The following is a 19,380-nucleotide window of genomic DNA, read 5'->3' as shown; positions in this document are numbered from 1 at the left end:
CTTGTTCAAAGCTCCAAAAGACACCCTTTTACCGGTACGCCGTCAGCTCCCAAAGACCCACCACCTCCAAATTGTGGGGGAACATACCCACCAAACAGTTATGATGTGCCTTCCTCATGGGGGTAATAGTCATCCAGTGCATTAATATCATGTTGACAGCCAAATGCTGTGATATATCCTGGTGGCAGTGTAATATATTTAAGACCAAATAAAAGGATAAACATGTTTCACGTCCCCTCCCGCTTCCTATTTTGAGGTTTCTTCAATTACATGTTTATTTTTTGAAATTCAGTTATAACTTTTCAAAAAATATGTCTAGGAAGTTCAGATGCATTCTTAGCCTTGTGAAAAATAAGAAACACTACCTCTCAGAACAACAAAATAAAAAAGGCGTAATTTTTCCAGGCATTATTGTATACTCTAAAACAGCTATAAGTAAATAATAAATATGGGTATTTACACCGATTTTGCAATGAAAAATAGAAAATGAAAAAGCCCCTCTTCCTCCTTTTTTTCACAAACCCGGACGTGAAACTTGTTTTTTAGTTTACTTCGTCTAAAGTGCTTTGATATACATGTACAGACTCTTCTGAACATGTTGATATATGATTTTCCATTTGAAACATCATGTCCTACGAAACCATGAAATAGAGCCCTTTTGGCTGCATTGCCCCTATACTGCTGTATGTAATGTAATCGAATATTAATCATTTTGATACAAGAAATAGACAATTGTAAATAAAAGCACAGGAAAGTATTATGGCCTGAGTTGTTAAAAGTGTAATCTTTGTCCTGCAATTCCTTAGTTTCCTTAGCAAAATCTGTTGGCATGGAATGCTAGTATGGGTTATAAATAAATGCCTCCTATAAATAAGTGCCTACAATCCCAAAACATGAAACATTTGACACACACACACAACAAGTAAGGGGCTGTGCAATAATTATGAGCCTGAGGGGGGGATTTTCAAAAGATCTGCCAAAAATCGCTTGCCCCCCCCCCCCTCGGCCCACCAAACAAATTTGACCCTCCCCAGGGCTCATACTAACTGTACAGCCCCTAAATGTCGGGTTATATAAAGATTATAAAACATTTTCGTAACATTAAACAATGTTCTTTGAAAACTTTCTAACATTACATTATTTATGTGTGACAAAATATTTTACAAAGATATTAATTTATTTTTTACAATAACATCATTTTCAAGAATAAAGATGTTTCATTCTTGATTTGTTTTAAATAGTCCCCCCCCCCATCATGAATATATATGTCGTCAAATGAAAAAGTTTTGACCTAAACTGGGGGCTAAAAATTTAATTCATTTGAAGATACTCAGAGGCACTTATTTGCGGATCAGAGGGTATGAACAATTTGGTCATGCAAATGTATGCAAGTAGTCAAGTACTTGTAGTCAAGTACTTAAGTACCCCCCTGACTAGCCATTACAGTCAGCTACCTGCACAACCGATTCTTTTGTTCTGCAAGGCTCACTCAGTCATTTAATGAGGCAATACAAACGATCGAAATTGGTGTTGAAATGAGCAAAATTTTGAGTTACACCTTTTCAGTGTAAAATTTTTTCTCAGCCAAATGAAAAGCAATAATTTTCATTTTTTCAGTAAATGGCTGGAAAAACTATAATGCTTGATACTGATTTTTTTTTTAATCCTGGTGTTAAACTTAGGCCTGAAATTCAGTCATTTAGTGTAAGATATTCGATTTTTATAGGCTTCAGCTCGCCCATGAGCTTTTTCTTGATCAACCTTTTAGCTTTTCAAAGTAATATAGTTAAGCTAATGAAGGATTTTCCCCAACTTTCTAAAGCACATCACCGTGAGCTATATATCATAGTTTTGTCAGAATTTCCGTTTTGATTTCACCATCTTTCACTGTCGGCTGAAAAAATTCTAAATCAACACGTGAAATCTAAAGGCTAGTACTAGCATTGTGGATCGATATCCCTGGGTTTAATAGGAATACCGGCATGGCTATAGTGTTGCCAGAACTTCAATATAGCAAAGAAATTCCCAGACCTATAGCGCTCCTACTGATCATGTTTAACCAGAACACCCAATTGGGGATTTAATCGCTGGTCGGGCAATTTGCTTTCAATGAAAAATTGACCTGGATAACAACAAAGGAAATATCGACTATTTCTGCTGGTTGCTCTCGAGATAAAAGTACTCACCATTGCCTACTTTTACTTAGTTTGACATTTTCTGAGCATAAATAGAAAAAGGGTAAAACAAAAGCGGAAATTCTGACAAAACTATAACATATAGACCCACACGATGTGCTTTACAGAGGTGGGAAATATCTTTCTTTAGCAAACTATGTTAGTTTGAGACGCTAAAACATGAATTCCGTAAAAAGCTGCAGAGGCTAATTCAAGGCCTATAAAAATCAAAAATATCACACTAAAAGACACAATTTGATGCTTAATTTTAACACCAGGATTTAAAAAAATGTATATCCAAGTACCAAGTTTTTAACTGACATTACTGAAGAAAAAAAAATATTGCTTTATATTTGACCGAGAAAATTAATTTCATAGCAAAAAGGTGTATCTCTGAATTGTGCTGATTTTTACATGTATCGATCGACTTTTAGCGCGACTAAGCATTTCTAAAGAATTGGTTGTCCAGGCGGCAGACTGATTAGTGTTATGACTATTAAGCAGTATTCAGACTTTTTATTATACGTAAAATATTGTATGTAACATATCTACGTTATTTAATCTATTGCCATTCTATTTCCAGTAATGTTTAAGTTCTAACGAATGTTTGATGACGTAAAATCAATAATATATTTCTGCTAGATATTAGGCCTATATGTAACATATTATTGATTTTTCATCATGAAATATTCGTTAGAACTTAAACATTACTGGAAATAGAATGTCAATAGATTAAATAACGTAGATATGTTACATACAATATTTTACGTACAATACTCGGAGTCTATATACGATTTAATACATGTATCATGGAAATTACAGGTTAAATACGAGGGGCGGTCAATAAGTTCGTAGAACAAGGTACTTAAAAGAGTACTAGCCAAATTCTTTCTATCTAACTCTTGAGCATGGTCATTTTACAAACCTTAATGCACCCGTCGCAATTTTTCTTGAAACCTTCTATGTCAACAAAATGGAAGTCTTCCGATAGCTCCTTGAGCCACTCTTCAGTGAAAGCTCACCAGCATTGATCACCAGCAAACCTGGTATTATGAAGCTAGGACTTAAAATTCTAAAATAGGTTTCAATAACTGGAGGCCATGCCTGAACCACAATGTGGTTACTTTAGTTAACTGACCCCTCTGTCGTGAATGGCAGCTTGACAAACTAAGAATAGCGTACAGGACACAATCCGAGAACAGTCACATTCCTACCATCAACCTTCTTCACATGATGGCTTGGATATATGCCTATGATTGTACTTTCATTTGGCAAATGATCTGTCATCAAGACTCTCCCTGGATCTCAGAAACAGCGATGAAGACCTTGCACTATGGTGACCGAGTGATGATCTTCTTAGGTGTGGGAGATCCAGGTGCTTCCACTAAATGCTCTCGTAATTCCAGTGATTAATGTATGTTTTATCACCTTTAGACACATATAGATTAAACTTGCCTCGGTCCTCATTCTAAGTGCATAGAAGGTGTGGACCTGAATATGTCAATTGGTGTCAAATTTGTACATTAAGATTCTGGGACCCCATCTAGAAGACACCCTGGAATACCCAATGTTAATGGATTAATGTTGAAAACACATTCAACAGAGTTGTCATATTTTGTGGCTATCTCATCTTTCTTTTTTGGCTCTTTATCCATTATCAATGCCACTGTACCAGCACGTATATCGTTAGTGGTGACGTCAGCAAGTCTTTTGGACCTTGGATGATCTTCAAGGAAGCTCATTCCATTCTTGAACTCTAAGAACCATGTCGTTGCTGTTGAATATCAAGGACTTCATTACCATTTACTTGTCCAGGGGAATTTCAAGCAATTTTTCCAAGAGAGTGTACTAGGCACCGACAGGGTTCGAACCTACAAAGGTACACATATACACTGACATTATTTACCAAAGCTTACCAACTGGACACGGATTAAAACGGTTGCCAACTATGCAGCTCTAAAACCTTAACCTTCAATGCCTCATCAGGATGCTAGTTAACCCTCCCGGGGGGGGGGGGGGACTTCAATATGAAATGGATATAGGGCCTAGGTGTATAAGGCTGGCACTTTCACAGTAAGTAGGCTAAATAGGTAATGCGATGTCGCAGTAAGGGGCATTCGGTGAGAGCAAAATGTAAAACATATGGGGTCATTGGGTGAGAGCATGATTTTTGGCATTCGGTGAGAGCGAAATGTAAAAAATAAGGGGTCACTGGGTGAGAACATGACCTTTTTTTTAAATGGAACCTTTAGATGAGAGCTGAAACAGTGCCACAGAAACCTCGAACATCGATTTCTAGTTCTAATTGGCTTCTAATTTCTTTGTTTTTTCAAAATAAGTAACAAAATCAGTGATAAATTGCTGTTCAAATTGAAAAATAACAGACAGATGAAATGGAAAAATAAGGGGTCTTCAGGTGACAGAGAATGTGTTTGTAAAAAATATGGGGTCTTTGGGTGACAGCGGCGCTGAAAAAGGGGGGGTCTTAACAGCCCTCCATACGCATCACCTCCAAAGTGGGAGTACCCCCAAAGAGTTTTTGGCACGGCCAAAGGGGGGGGGGGTTCTAGCAATTTTGGCAGAGCGCTTTGAGAATTCACCACCCGGGGGTAGGCCTGCACATAATTATTGCACAACCCCTAAAATGTCGCTAAAGTTTTTGCACCCCCTCTACGTGCCAAAAAACCTTTTAAACCCCCTGTTCATACACCCAACACTTTTTAACCCCCTATTCAGAACTCCTAAAATTTTATGACCTCCCTACATATTTTCCAAAGTATTTCTGAGCAGGGCCTGTTTCTGAGTTTGTTTTAAATAATTAATCAGGTGACGTCACGTATTACATACGTCACCTGATTAATTATTCATATATATCTTGAACTGTTGGAATACATGACCGTGCTGTCAGCAGTGCAGTGGCACATTTTTTTCCAAGTTGAAATTAATTCTTACCGTGAAAGATAAAAGCAATTTTAAGATGGGTATTTTAGAAAAGATAGGAGAAATTGAGGCTGAAATACAGAGGACTCAGAAAAATAAAGGTAATGCGATATTAAGGCCATTACAGGTTTCCGAAGTGGAATCTGTATCCAAATTCGGAAACCTTGCATGATTTTGATGTTGTGTAAATACATGTTGGATCGAGCCGGCAACTCGTGGAACCGCCCGGCCGTATGGCATTTTCCATATACTCGGTTAATTTTGTGGGGTTCATTATCGAACCCCAACGGTTTTAGCTTGTATTATATATTATATTATTTATCAACATAGGCCTATTTGTTTGTGATATTTCAAGCGTTTTAAAATTTCAAAATAATCCCATTCAATTACACGGTTGACGATGAAAATTTACTGAATTTAGGGACTGCACGTCATACACCACCTGGTTGGAACTTGGGAGTATGTCTGGTTCCATATATATGCATGATATGGAAACAGATACTACGAAACAACCCGTGTAATTCAAACGTCAGAGCAGGTCAAGTACTATTTTTAGCCTAGCTACGTTATTAGAGCTATTCTGTCGGTCCGTGTCACGTCACTTCCGGTTGATGATATTCGAGTGAAAACAAGTCCCTAATGATTTCTGTCAGACATTATTGGTGTTATGTAAATTTCAATCGCAAATAGTCAGTGGAATCAAACAAACGTTTCTAAGTCTTCAGAGTGAAAGAAACTTACTTGATTTACCGTTTATATATACTGACTTGCTCGAGAAACACTAGCCACGAATTTGCTCACGGATGCCCTCGCATTACGTGGCTAGTGTTCCTTGCCCGAATATCGGTCGGTAAACAAATTACGTAAGCTTACCGTTACGTAATGTCATTGTAATAACAATAGGCAATTCTGAAATACCCCCTAAATACCTCATTGTACGTAGCTTAACCTACCAATTTGTTACTATGCGAGTTGTTGACGTAATTCTCAGTCCTACTATGTGTCATTTCAGGTGCATTTAGGTAAATATTTCATTACTATTTCTGGAGAAATTTCTCCAATATTTTCCGGCGATCGGCTAGCGTCACCATTTTGTCAGGAAGTAATTCAAGTAAAGCCTCCAGCATACTTTCCTGCCGCTTGCCGCTGCGGCGGCAGGGCGTTTCAACCAATGGCAAGCCTTTATTGTGTCCGTTTGTCTGCAATGCGCGTGCGCCACGCCGCTCAGTGGCAAGCGGCAGGGTAGTATGAAACCAGCATAAAAGGTCAGAGAGATGCAGGTGGTGAACGCCGTGCAATCTCTAAATTCAGTAAATTTGCTTTGTCAGCCGTGTAATTGAATGGGATTATTTTGAAATTTAAAAACGCTTAAAATATCACAAACAAGTAGGCCTATGTTAATTAATACAAGCTGAAACCGTTGGGGTTCGATAATGAACCCTACAAAAATAACCTTCAAATTAATTAAATACTGTAAAATTTGATTATTACTGGATTAGAGTCACTCTGGCGTAATTCGCCGTGTTGGTTAGGCTCCGATCACTCAGTGTGCAAATTGAATGGCGCAGTATCAGTGATCACGGCAGCTGCGAAATTCATCGCACTTGTGTGGAAAGTGCCATCATGTGCATACGGCTTAGCAGTTTTGCCGTCTCTCTCTATCATGCATGTCATCCGCCGCCTGACTGAGGGCAGCAATCTAAGGTCAGGTCACGTCAAGTAAGCTCACGTGGTAAAGATACTCTCATCTATAGAATCTGTTAGCCTATGACCTCCCAGTCATTATTCATGAATATTTACCTGAGTCAAATGCCCCTACAGGTTGAGGTTAAATTTCTGCCATCTTTTCGTCGGCTGTGCAGTCAGCAAAAATCAGCTTATATTTGCTTCCAATTTTTAGGATCGTAAGTATCGAAAATGTAAAAAGGTACGGCGTAATACATGAAATAGAATAAAGCTTATAATGACACGCTTATGAAGTGTGTTTGTGAACTATGAAGCATGTTTACGTTCGGTACAATTTTATGAACCGGACTATGCACAAGGATGACATAGTAGCCATCTCTAACAGTAAATGCTAAAGCATTTACGTGTTAGAGAATATGCTCGAACAAATACTGACAAACTTAAAATTAAATTCCATGGTCGAGTGTTGTTTTTTCCGAAATTGAATGCCACTCCAGCAACATCGCTAAGTAGCCTCCTTCACAGCCGGTTTCTGTCGTTCACAACAAACCCTGAGCCACATGCAGTTTGGGCCCGAGACTAGAGATAGCCCGGATGTCCGACCGACAGAATATAGAGATTATTATACGTTTTCAATATTCGCATTAGACGTTCGCGTTTTCGTATCTCTTTCGTTGTTGGAAAGGTATAATGTTGACGAGATAGGAACATGTACCGAACATCCGGGACCTACTCTGCCGTGTTTGGCTGAGTTATACCCTGTGTGGGCAAGTCATACTTCAGTATATGACTTTCGGAAGAGACGGATACATTGGCATTGCATTAAGGGATCCAAAATGAGCGTTTATTGCGTTTCGACAGTATTTTTTGTGTGACATGGGAGCACCTCAGACCTATCGAATTGCATTCTGAATACTGAAGCATGTCTTTCTGATATCAAATAATTTTCATTTTTGAAAATCACAATATAATACAAATTTTATGACAAATTATAAAATTTGATATTTTTCAAATTTTGATATATATAACAGTCCTCGAAGTAAATTATATAAATCTAATGGTATATTCTTAAAGTGTATGTAGCTGGGAGGAAAAGCCGATCGTCAATTGAAAATTTTGACCTTTTATATTGAAGATATGGATTTGAAGACCTAATTTGTTTTGGTGTTTTGGGAAAAAAATCCATATCTTCAATACTGAAAAGTCAAAATTTTCAATTGATCGTCGGCTTTTCATCCCACCTACATACACTTTAAGTATAAATCATCAGATTTATAAAGTTTACTTCAAGTACTGTTAAATATCAAAAATATCAATTTTAATGATTTGCCATAAAATGTGTATTAAATTGCGAATTTCAAAAATCAAAATTATTTGATATCAGAATGACATTCTTCGTATTCAGAATGCAATTCGATATGTCTGATGTGCTCTAATGTCCCAAAATAAATACTGTCCAAACGTTCATACCCCAGCCCTTAAGAGCCTGCCAATTTAAGCTTCCTATAATAATAATAATATCAATTGCAATAAACATACAAAGTCACAAACTTACAAACTTCAATATGCACTTCAAATACAGCAGACCAGCTGTTATTTATTACCGATCCTGTAGAATAACTTACATAATCGTCCATTTCATGGAATCCTGTTGCTCAGAATTGCCAATTTAATTTTTATCTGTCAAATGCGCTGTGGATGTGTATGTTCAGAACATCATACAATTCACTTTCCCAATGGACTACCAAAACATGCCACCTTCGATGTACCTGTAATTTTCTCCCAAATATGTTTCACTTACCATTTCATGTTTGCTCAAGCTTGACGAGCACATGGTGAAGAATTTATAGAATCCATTTTCAACATGTATGTTCCTTCAAAATGACAATTTCATGTAAATATTCCCAGCAGCAGCTTCCTAAATGTCCAACTTTCATGAATTGATCAGAGATGTTATCATAGCATGTTCTGACCTTTATGACAATGTGCTTGGCCAAGCCTCCCAATTGCCATATCAACTCCCAACCACACTCATTGGGAGATGGCTTCTTCCCAAATGCAGGATAGGATGTTTTTTTCCATCTCATTCCTTGCATTGGCTGTCCTATTCTTCAATACCACCTAGTCCAGAGAATAAGAACTTTGCCTCAAATCATGATGATAATATGCACATGTTCCAGGTAATGATGCAAGAATGCACACATCATTGCACATGCATGGCATGATGTCTTGAAATACCCTCCACTCAAGCATTAACCAATCACGAGTTAACATGTTGGCAATTTAGAAAGTGTTGCCATTTCATTTCTTAATTCTGCACACATTGGGGTGCTATGGATTAAATGCTCTGTGGACACACAGTGACTTTTTTATTGCTGGCACTGCATTGGGCTGTATTGAGGTGTAATAATTGGAAATCATGATTTGGGGTTATGTTTTGGAGTATATACATTGAACATATACAGCTGAAATTTGACTGTGGATATTTAAACTTTCTTGAACAAAGTGAGTACAAATTGGGGATCATATTTTTCAGACATGGAATAAGGACTTTTAATGCAAGTTGAAAGTGGTAGGTATACAGGAATTTTTATAACTGGTGTAGTTATCATGTTTTGAAATATACACTCTTTGACAGCTCTCTCCGTGCCTGTTTGAATGCCTGGTTATACCATGTACCCATACACTAGGTATGGGTACATGAGACCAGGTATAGTGGATGTGCTCCATTAAATCACAGCTGTGAAACTGACTTTATACCACTCGCTCGCTTCTGTAGAAAAGCCAGCCTCGTGGCTCTGGGGCATGACGTCATCGTCGGGCGTCATATAACCCGTATTGTGATTGGTTGCAAAAGCCATTCTTTGAAATCGTAAGCCAATCAATGAACGCAACGGCCTTTTACGGTATTAATTAATGTGACTCGCCAGTAAAGTACGTCTAAACTGATTGGTTTACAAAACTATTTTGATAATTGTTAAGCCAGTCAGCGCGTGCTCGATGCAACAACCTCGTAGAGGTTTTCGAGAGGCGAATTCACGTGGGGATCCAGCGATCGAGTATAAATTCAGCTTGACAACTGCTCTCGCGCGAGATTGCAGGTGCAATATCAATACATGGACACAATCAGTGACAACTACACAATGTAATAATGAATTATTTATGACATGCATCGGCTGGATTTTACGATCGAGGTAAGGTTTTTGGCCTGTCCCTGCGTGAATATCCTTAGTTGTCAGCATCAAAGATTCTTTCGAGGACCAGTTTTTTGCGGACACTTTGATAACAGGTAAGTTTTATAGGTCATAGGGTAGAAACTATAGTTCCGTAGATTGGGGTGAATAGGGATGCAGGGGTGAATAGGGACAAAAATGAGAAAAGTTTTTGAAATCTCATTTTTTCACATTTGGTTTTAACACTTTTTTTTTTAATTTCCACATATTGAAAGAGCAATCAAACAGTGTTTATAAAATGGTTCAGCAGATGTTAAAGAATAAATTTAGGATACAGGGTGTCCAAAATAAAATTATCTAAAAAACGTTCTAAAAAATGGGGTGGTCAAAACTTTCCTGCTCCCACAGCCACTATTTTAGAAAATGAGCTGGAAATTCACCAGGACCTAGCCTGTTAGGTCTTACAACTTTCTCTAAAAGATAATTTATTAATTCTGACAGGAATTTTTATAACAATTTTTTAAATATTTTTCAGGTAAAAGTCACGTAATACGGGGTGAATAGGGACACCCCTACCCTGCTCCACCCTTACCCCACTACCCTCATGAACCTACCCCACCACCTTAACCCTACCACCACCACCCTTAAATCACTATACCACACCCTGACCCCACTAGCCTCATTAAACCTACCATCCCCACCACCCTACCCCACTAACACACCACCCTACCCAGGCTACCACCCTCATCTACCCCTAATACTATCATGCCACTGCCAGAACTCACTCTCCCACACCCTACCCCAGCACTCCACCATCCTACCCCACCCATCTACCCTACCACCCTATCCCCTACCCCACCACCCTATCTACTGCTCCACCACCACCATCCTTTCTACTACCTCTACCACCATGATACCTTTTCTTATACCCCACCACCCTGATCCCACTACCCTAACACCCTACCTTACCCACCTACTTCCCTACCACCCATAACCCTACCCCAGCCATCCGTACCCCACCACACCCTACCCCTCCTCTTCTTGTACTGACGAGCCTGATCAACGTTGTCAAGAAATCAGATTTTCATCAGTTATGATGGTATGAATTACCTTGACATGTTTCTATTGTTTTTAAAACTCACTTGGTGTCCCTTTTCCCTCCATGTGGGGGTAAAAATGCAAGTACACTCCTATGAAGTTGTACTTTCCTTATCAAAACCAGTGCTGTCCCTATTGACCCCGAAGTCGGGGGTCAATAGGGACACCAAAATTTTATTAAAAAAATATATACCCCCCACATATATTCAATTTTTTATAATAGTGGATTAAAGGCATCATGGGTGGACATAATATGCCCTCAAAAGTTTGGCTCATGTGGCTACAGGAAAAAAACTACAATCTAGAGAGTGCCAAAACTGTCCCTATTCACCCCAATCTACGGTTGTACAATTTGTACGAACTTGCATTTTGTTATAGGCCTAAAATGTTTACAAAAATATATTGGTCCGTACGTTGTGCTTGTATTCAGTTGTTCGACGTACTATAGGCTGAGTAACGGTACATGAACACGGTCTTTTGTGCCTATGTAAATTAGTCATTGTGTAAAGCTGTGTTTAAACCCATAGGCTACTCATCATTAGTCCTGCCAGCAAGACTTCAGTCTTTATCATAAACATAATGACATCTACTGACCTGAAGTCTTGCAGCGGTACATAGGGATGCACTGTACGTTTAAGAAATCCAAACTTCAAGCATCAAGAAATATACCTTGTATTTGTCAGTTTTACCTCAGAGATGCTGTAGACCCTCTCTACACAGTGCAGAAACATCACAAGTAGAATGCTGCTCAATATGATAAATCCAAATCATGAAAATCAAGACATTTTGCAGAGCAATATTTTGACCACTTTTGCACTAAGTAAATTACTCCCATAAAGATTGCAGGTTTTGCCAACCCTGGGAATTTTGAACCCACCCAAAAGATGAGATCAATGTTGATTGATTACCTCAACTTTGTGAGTATAGACTAGTACAGTGGGATTAAAATCATCCAAGCACGCCCAAACCCTGGTACAATGGGATTAAAATCATCAGTGCATGCCCAAACTGTCCTTGAGAGAGTTCCTCAGCTACATCCTTAGAGCCCAAAAATGAGCCCACATATTGTGATGTTTCTTATTTGTGGAATAGATAACAATAGAGTGCACTGTAACTCTTATGACTCATCATCAGACTGGATCATTGTCGTTAAGGGGGTACTACACCCCTGGACAATTTTGTGCCTATTTTTGCATTTTTCTCAAAAATTATAGCGCATTGGTGACAAGTAAGATGTGTATATTATAGGGGCAAGGACTACAACTACTGCAATGAAAATTCAGCAACTCAAGGCAAGTAGTTATTGATTTATTGATCAAATATTGGTTTTCCCTCATTTTTGACTGTAACTCCACAACTGTTGTCTGTGTTGAAATAAACTTTCCAGTGCAGTAGTTATAGTCATTGCCCCTATAATATACCTTACTTGTCACCAATGCGCTATAATTTTTGAGAAAAATGCAAAAATAGGCACAAAATTGGGCAGGGGTGTAGTACCCCCTTAACTGCACAAGTTATGTGTGCAATTCTAGAGAAAGTTGACCGACAGAGGGTGTCAATATAGGCCTACGTGTCGCTTTTGAAAAACAGCGATTCATGCGCATGCTCAGCAGGCAAATACGACGGCGATTTAGTACAATGATCATGCGTGCGATTCAGATTTCTGCAAAATCGATTGAGTATAAATGCATCTTTAGAAATGACTGGCGATTGTGTGTTCTCAAGTGGGTTTTATCATGTTAATTAGTGACCTGACACACATTTGTATTGGTTTGATCAAGCATGGATTTTTTGTACTGGATCGTTCAAGCATCTCCAACAAATTTTTCAATGTAAGTGCCTCTGGCCCTAGTGGAAGTAAAAACGGATACTATGGCCAGAGGGCTAATTAGCATTTTCAAACAAAATAGATTAGCAATAGCATTTATTTGCCATAAAATGTTAGCTTTTACTGTCAGATATATCCCCTTTTATTTTTGAGCCGAACAACTATGGCAAAGCAAAGAAAATTGGAATTTACTACCAGCGCACAATGTAATGCGCCAATCGTACCACTCCTTCGGTCATGTTGTGGTACGACCCTTTGTTGTGTATATCACCGTCCCAAGACGCCGTGTAATGCGTACTGTGTGTTATGAACATCGTGTATGCATTCGACAAATAATTCCATCGTAATAATAAAGCGCCGGTTCCGGCGTTTTATTCAAAATCTCAGATTTTGACAAAACTACAGCACCTAGAGTCTTGATTTTTGCAGGGTATATTGGTTTAATAAAGTACAATTTAATCGTGTAAAAAAGGAATTTTAAAAATTCAGTGAGGGCGTCTTCCTCAGCAAATGTTATAATATGGCTTTAATCTAGCGAGTAGATTTCTTGCAATATTTGGCTTATTTATCATCCAATTTATATCCTTCAATGTACCTGTATATCGTTAGCATATCCAGCGCGATCAAAAAAAGTTTTTTGAGGTTTCTGATCGTCACGATTAAACACTTTTTAAATTAAAGACACAATGTTCTCAGCTTTCCCAGCCATTTTGTTTACTTGTTGTTATTGACGTGACCCGGAAGTAACTGATTAGTCTCGACCTCAGAGTGCAACATGGCTGTATCGTGAACATGACTTGATAACAGAAACCGGCTGTAAATGAGGTGTGTCATCTCGTGACTTGCATTGTTTCATCACTGAACACGCTCGTCGGACGTAGGGGGTCGATGGCTTGGAAATTATCTTTTAAGTATCAGAAATTCCAAGTTTAATTTACTTGGATACATTGAATAAGATAACTATAATTTGGAAATCAGATATGTGAGTACCGGTACCAATTTCATATAAATTGACTGAATTGCAAAAATAATTGTTGAAATGTTTGAGCTGCGCAAAATGTTAAGTGTGTAAATCCCATTGACACACAAAACGGCATAAGTCAGTCTCTGTGTACAAACAGCGTACACGAGACTGGCAAGCGAGTCTAAGCTACGTCCCGTAGCTCAAACAAGGAAATCTCTTCACAAATTCACTCACCTCAATCATGTCAATTGCTTTGCGATCATGTACATGTACATGTACATCATCAGTTGAAACAAACATCTAAGTTTCCAAAAACAACTTTGTCATTCTTCAAAACTACATGTAATAACTTCATTAATAAAAAATTGAAATCCTACTATTACCCGTTATTGAAAATTTTGTTCGATTTATGTCAACCAAAAGAACGCACGAGTCAAGTTCAGTTGACCAAAATGGTATAGCTCCTGGTTATGTCCAGTGTGGTCACGTCACACTTCCGGTGTGACGTGTCCAGAACATCAATACAATCTTGGAAGACACACACTTCCTGTAATATCTATTATATTGCAGTCACAAACTTCAATACGGTACTGTAAAAGTCAATATTTTCGCGATTTTGAAGATTTTGTCAATTGCGCGAGAATTAAATTGCGCGGTTTTGATAATGATACAATAGAAACCTACTGTCTGTTCAATTAGCTTAGATTCTTGAATTTTTAAGATATTTGAAAAAATAAACATTTGTGGTCAAAGTCATCAAAGAAAAGTGTTAGCACAGCCTTAGACCTAACGTGATTTTTACTTTTCAAATTCTAAAGTTGAATTTAAAACCCCATTTCTTTTCAATTTTGGTCTTTTCCCGCGATAATTTTATAAAAAGCCGTAGAACGTCAGGTACCATAAACTTTTTTTTTTCAATCCATTTAGAGCAATGGGGACGAATGTCACAATGGGCAGAGATACAGTGGCGCAGAGATAGTAATTATTCGACCATCCGCATCAGGAAGTATTGTCCAGCAAAATATTTGCCAGTATGCCAACCGGTAATTAATGTTTTTAAACATTAATTAATTTATTTTATTTATTTATTTATTGGCTCTTAGCGTAGCTAGTGAGCCTTAGTCATTGTAGTCAGTGAGGACTGTATTTTTGCTACATATTTTGGCCACTTGCGTTCTTGCTTTTTATGCTAAGGTTTCTTTTGTTTATGATATTTGGCTTTGAAATTACGTTCCAAGGTTTGCTTAGTTATTTAGCAATCGATTGCACTCCTTTAGAAGTGAATTTGGGGTGGGGAAAGTACTTATTTTGAAGTGAGAAAAGTCAAAAGTCGTCATGAGAAACAAGTCATTTCTATCGCTTTGCTTGGTTCCCTGTATGCGCTAGAGATTATTTTGGTCTGAGTAATTTAAGTTGTGAGATCATGGCGGGAATTGACGGATTGCACTATTTTTCTTTGGGAAAGTGACCTTTTATCATGAATTTTTGCGGTGATCTCACATGGATAGAAACGTGATTGGATGATTCCTTTGTCCAGATTGTTTATTGAGTTCTCGGGAGTTTTGTTACCATGGGACAACACTTCAAAATATTTAGAGACCAGCGGCGTAGTAATTTAATTAAATGAACGCTAAATAACCCGGTAAATAACCAGTGTTGCCAAAAAATTCAGCCCGAATCGCAGGTCAAATAATCGAAAAGTCTCCCAATTTTTTTCTTTACCCTTTGGGGACGCACCATTAGATTCTCAGGGTGGGGGTAGGAAGTTTTTCAAAAAAAAAACTTCACCCACTACATGAGCAAAAAAAAAACTTTCCCCACCAACACTAAAAAAAAAAAAAAAATACTTTCCCCACCTAACTGTGTATAATGCATGAAATTTAAAAAAAAAACTTGCCGCCAAAGGCGCAACGGTAAATAAAAAATATTACGCCTTTGGCGGCAAAAAAAACCTTCTTCCCCGACCCTAACTTCCTACCCCCCTGAGTATCAAATGGTGCGTCCCTTGTATTCTATGGGGCAGGAAATTGTCCCGGGAAAATCTTCAAAAGTCGCCTAATTGGGTTACCAAATCGCGGGTTTGACAACCCTGAAAACAACGTCTCGACAGCGAAGGTCACATCTGGCTATTCATTATCATTGTTTGTCTGGCACGCTTTCTACAGCGTGGGTTGGGAATTCTGAAAATCTGTAAAAATTACAATTTTGAGGAATATAGGGTGGGTTTCTAAAAAGCGTGTGAGCAATATATAATTATAAAGCGTAGGGGTAACGCTACCAATTGAAAAAAAACATAATAAAGTAATTTGATGATCTGTTGAAAAACATTCATATTTTCTTCATAAATCTGGAAAGAAAATGTCAAAAATTAATTTGCTGATGTTTTCAATTCATACGACGTCACCTGTAGTAGAATCGACGCGCCGTGAGTTTTATGAATGAACATAATTTTCAGTCTCTACATCAGCCGCTTTGGCCCGCTCGCTCACACTAGAAGTGGAGCGATCCGAACCACAGCGGCCGTGTAGAGAGTATAGACTGACGGAATGTATTCAGGATCTCACAGGTATCTCAGCCTTCTACCATTTGCCCATGTGTTACTTTATGATAAACAATCTAAAGTCGTATCTTTTCGATGCAGTTGCAGTGATGCAGTTTTGCCAACATTTAATATGTCGCAAATGTTTCAGATGAATAAGAAAATCATGAGTGTTTGATAGATGAGGATAAATTCTGCATCAATTCGGATTCTGAAATGGATTGATGGCGCAGATAATGATAAAATGGACCCGGAAGTGACTGTATGAAGCGCCCGATGTTCAGTCTTCCGAATTTGATAAAGTAATGCTGTAAACAATCTAAAGTCGTATCTTTTCGAAAGATGATTGCAGTTTTGCCAATATTATGTCGCAAATGTTTCAGATGAATAAGAAAATCATGAGTGTTTGATAGATGAGGATAAATTCTGCATCAATTCGGATTCTGAAATGGATTGATGGCGCAGATAGTGATAAATGGACCGGAAGTGACTGTATAAAACGGCGATAGCGCCGATGTTCAGTCTTCCGAATTTGATAAAGTAATGCTGTAAGCTTTGGTCACAAACACTGCATAAGGGTGGGGGTTCAATTTTTGATAAAAAGGGTGTCTGTCTAAAAAGTGTGGGGGAAATATAAATGGAGGGGGTTTGACCCCCTGACAAACGTTCGAAATTTGTAGTTGCTACAACTGATCATCACTATTGAATTCACTAGAATCTGTTTGTTTGTCTGTGTCTGCCTCTTTTCTCAGAGACTAGTGTAGTAGTAGCTCGTTCATGTAGTGATTCCGTTGTCCCACTGGCCTACAAAACTTAGATTGCATGGCGATCGGAGTGTTATCGTCAGAGCACTAGCTTATTAGTAGGGGAAGCATGTTCCTCAAACTTGGTGGGTGGATGCATCTTTAGTACAACAAGTCACACATACAATATTTTCTCAATCGAATTTTATCCTTTCTGGGTATGACTGATTTTGTTATCGTAAAATTTGTGTCAATTCTCGATATCACATAATAGTACCGTACACTATAAATGCACCACATTTTGTAGGCTCCAATTGCTGATTACATAAATGAGAACAACTGGTAACCAGCGGCACTGTGCAGTACCGGTCTGTTATTCAATTGCGTTGTGTGTGGGTTATGTGTATTTTATGTGTAAAATGCCTATGTGGTGATCCACCCAAAAAACAAAATCATCAGATCCCTGGTACTAGGTGCATCTTGACCCCAGCATAAGTTTGTATTGGTTAGTGGGTCAAGGTCACCTGAGGTCATCCAGGGGTCATCTGAGGTCAAATTTGCAAAAACTGTTGTAGGGGCATGAAACTGTGGGTACAGTCAACATTTGGAGTCAAATTTCGGGAAGGTCATCCGGGGTCATCTGAGGTCAAATTACTAAAAACGCGTATGGGCATGAAACTTGGTGGGTACAGTCAACATTTAAAGTCAAATTTTGGGAAGATACTAAAAATTGTCGTATGGGCATGAAACTAGGTGGGTACAGTCAACATTTGGAGTCAAATTTTGGGAAGGTCATTTTGAGGTCACCTAGGGGTCATCTGAGGTCAAATTACTAAAACTGTCGTATGGGCATGAAACTTGGTGGGTACAGTCAACATTTGGAGTCAAATTTTGGGAAGGTCATTTTGGGGTCATCTGAGGTCAAATTACTAAAACTGTTGTATGGACATGAAACTTGGTGGGTACAGTCAACATTTGGAATCAAAATTTTGGGAAGGTCATTTTGGGGACACCCAGGGGTCATCTGAGGTCATATTACTAAAAAACTGTTGTATGAACATGAAACTGGATACAGTTAACATTTGGAGCCAAATTTTGTGGGGTTGCATGTTCCTCGAACTTGGTGGGTGCATCTTGACCCCAGGCAGAACAAGTTTGTATTGGTTAGTGGGTCAAGGTCACCTGAGGTCATCCAGGGTCATCTGAGGTCAAATTAGCAAAAACTGTCATATGGGCATGAAACTTGGTGGGTGCAGTCAACATTTGGAGTCAAATTTTTGGAAGGTCATTTCAGGGTCACCAGGGGTCATCTGAGGTAAAATTGCTAAAAATGTCGTATGGGCATTGGTGGGCACGGCCAACATTTGGAGCCTAATTTTGTAGGGTCGCACAGAACAAGTTTGTATTGGTTAGTGGGTCACGGTCACCAGAGGTCATCTGAAGTCAAATTAGCAAAAACTGTCATATGGGCATGAAACTTGGTGGGTACAGTCAACATTTAGAACCAAATTTTTGGAAGCTCATTTCGGAGTCAGCCAGGGGTCACCTGAGGTCAAATTACTAAAACTGTCGTATGGGCATGAAACTTGGTGGGTACAGTCAACATTTGAAGTCAAATTTTAGAAGGTCATTTCGGGTCATCTGAGGTCACCATTTAGAGCAAAATTTTTGGGAGGTCATTTCGGGTCGTCTGAGGTCAATTTAGATGAATTCTAATAGTTGCCAAGGCTTTCTATAGTTGTTGAAAGCTTAAAATAAAAAAAAAAGGGGATTTTAAAATTTTGCAGAACAAATTATTCTTGCTGGTTCAGTAGTAATTTGCACAATAATGAATTATTTTCAGATTTTGCAACTAATAGTAATGCGGCAAAAAATAATAATGCGGAGGAGGAAGATTGACCACCGCATCGAGTTTCAAGGACCGTATTGAATATTTGTGGGGAATTTTTTCAAACTGAAGGTTTAAAAAATTGACCGACCTACCAACCTGTTGCGCATTCGGCTCCAAGAACAATTGCTTTCCCACAAAAAAAGCGTAGAGCCACAGCGCCATTGGTGCTCTTGTTTATTTATTTATTTATTTATTTATTTATTTATTTATTTATTTATTTATTTATTTATTTATTTATTGATTGATTGATTGATTGATTGATTGATTGATTGATTGATTGATTGATTGATTGATTGAATGGGTCTGAGAAACTACACATTTATTTTCAATTTGTTATTTCGTTT

At 38.3% G+C, this 19,380-nt stretch overlaps 1 protein-coding gene across 1 annotated transcript in view; it reads left to right on the top strand.

Moving 5' to 3' along the window:
* Positions 1-5,071: 5,071 nt before the first annotated feature.
* The window catches only part of LOC140165097 (uncharacterized), a 34,751-nt gene continuing 20,442 nt past the window's right edge, over positions 5,072-19,380 (top strand). The window contains exon 1 of the mRNA XM_072188523.1: positions 5,072-5,215. Coding sequence (XP_072044624.1) covers positions 5,152-5,215 — 64 coding nt within the window. The 5' untranslated portion in view covers positions 5,072-5,151. The remainder of the gene's footprint in view (positions 5,216-19,380) is intronic.

This window comes from Amphiura filiformis, chromosome 11 (assembly GCF_039555335.1).
Source record: "Amphiura filiformis chromosome 11, Afil_fr2py, whole genome shotgun sequence".
Taxonomy (NCBI): domain Eukaryota; kingdom Metazoa; phylum Echinodermata; class Ophiuroidea; order Amphilepidida; family Amphiuridae; genus Amphiura; species Amphiura filiformis.
This window is presented reverse-complemented; position numbering and strand designations above follow the sequence as displayed.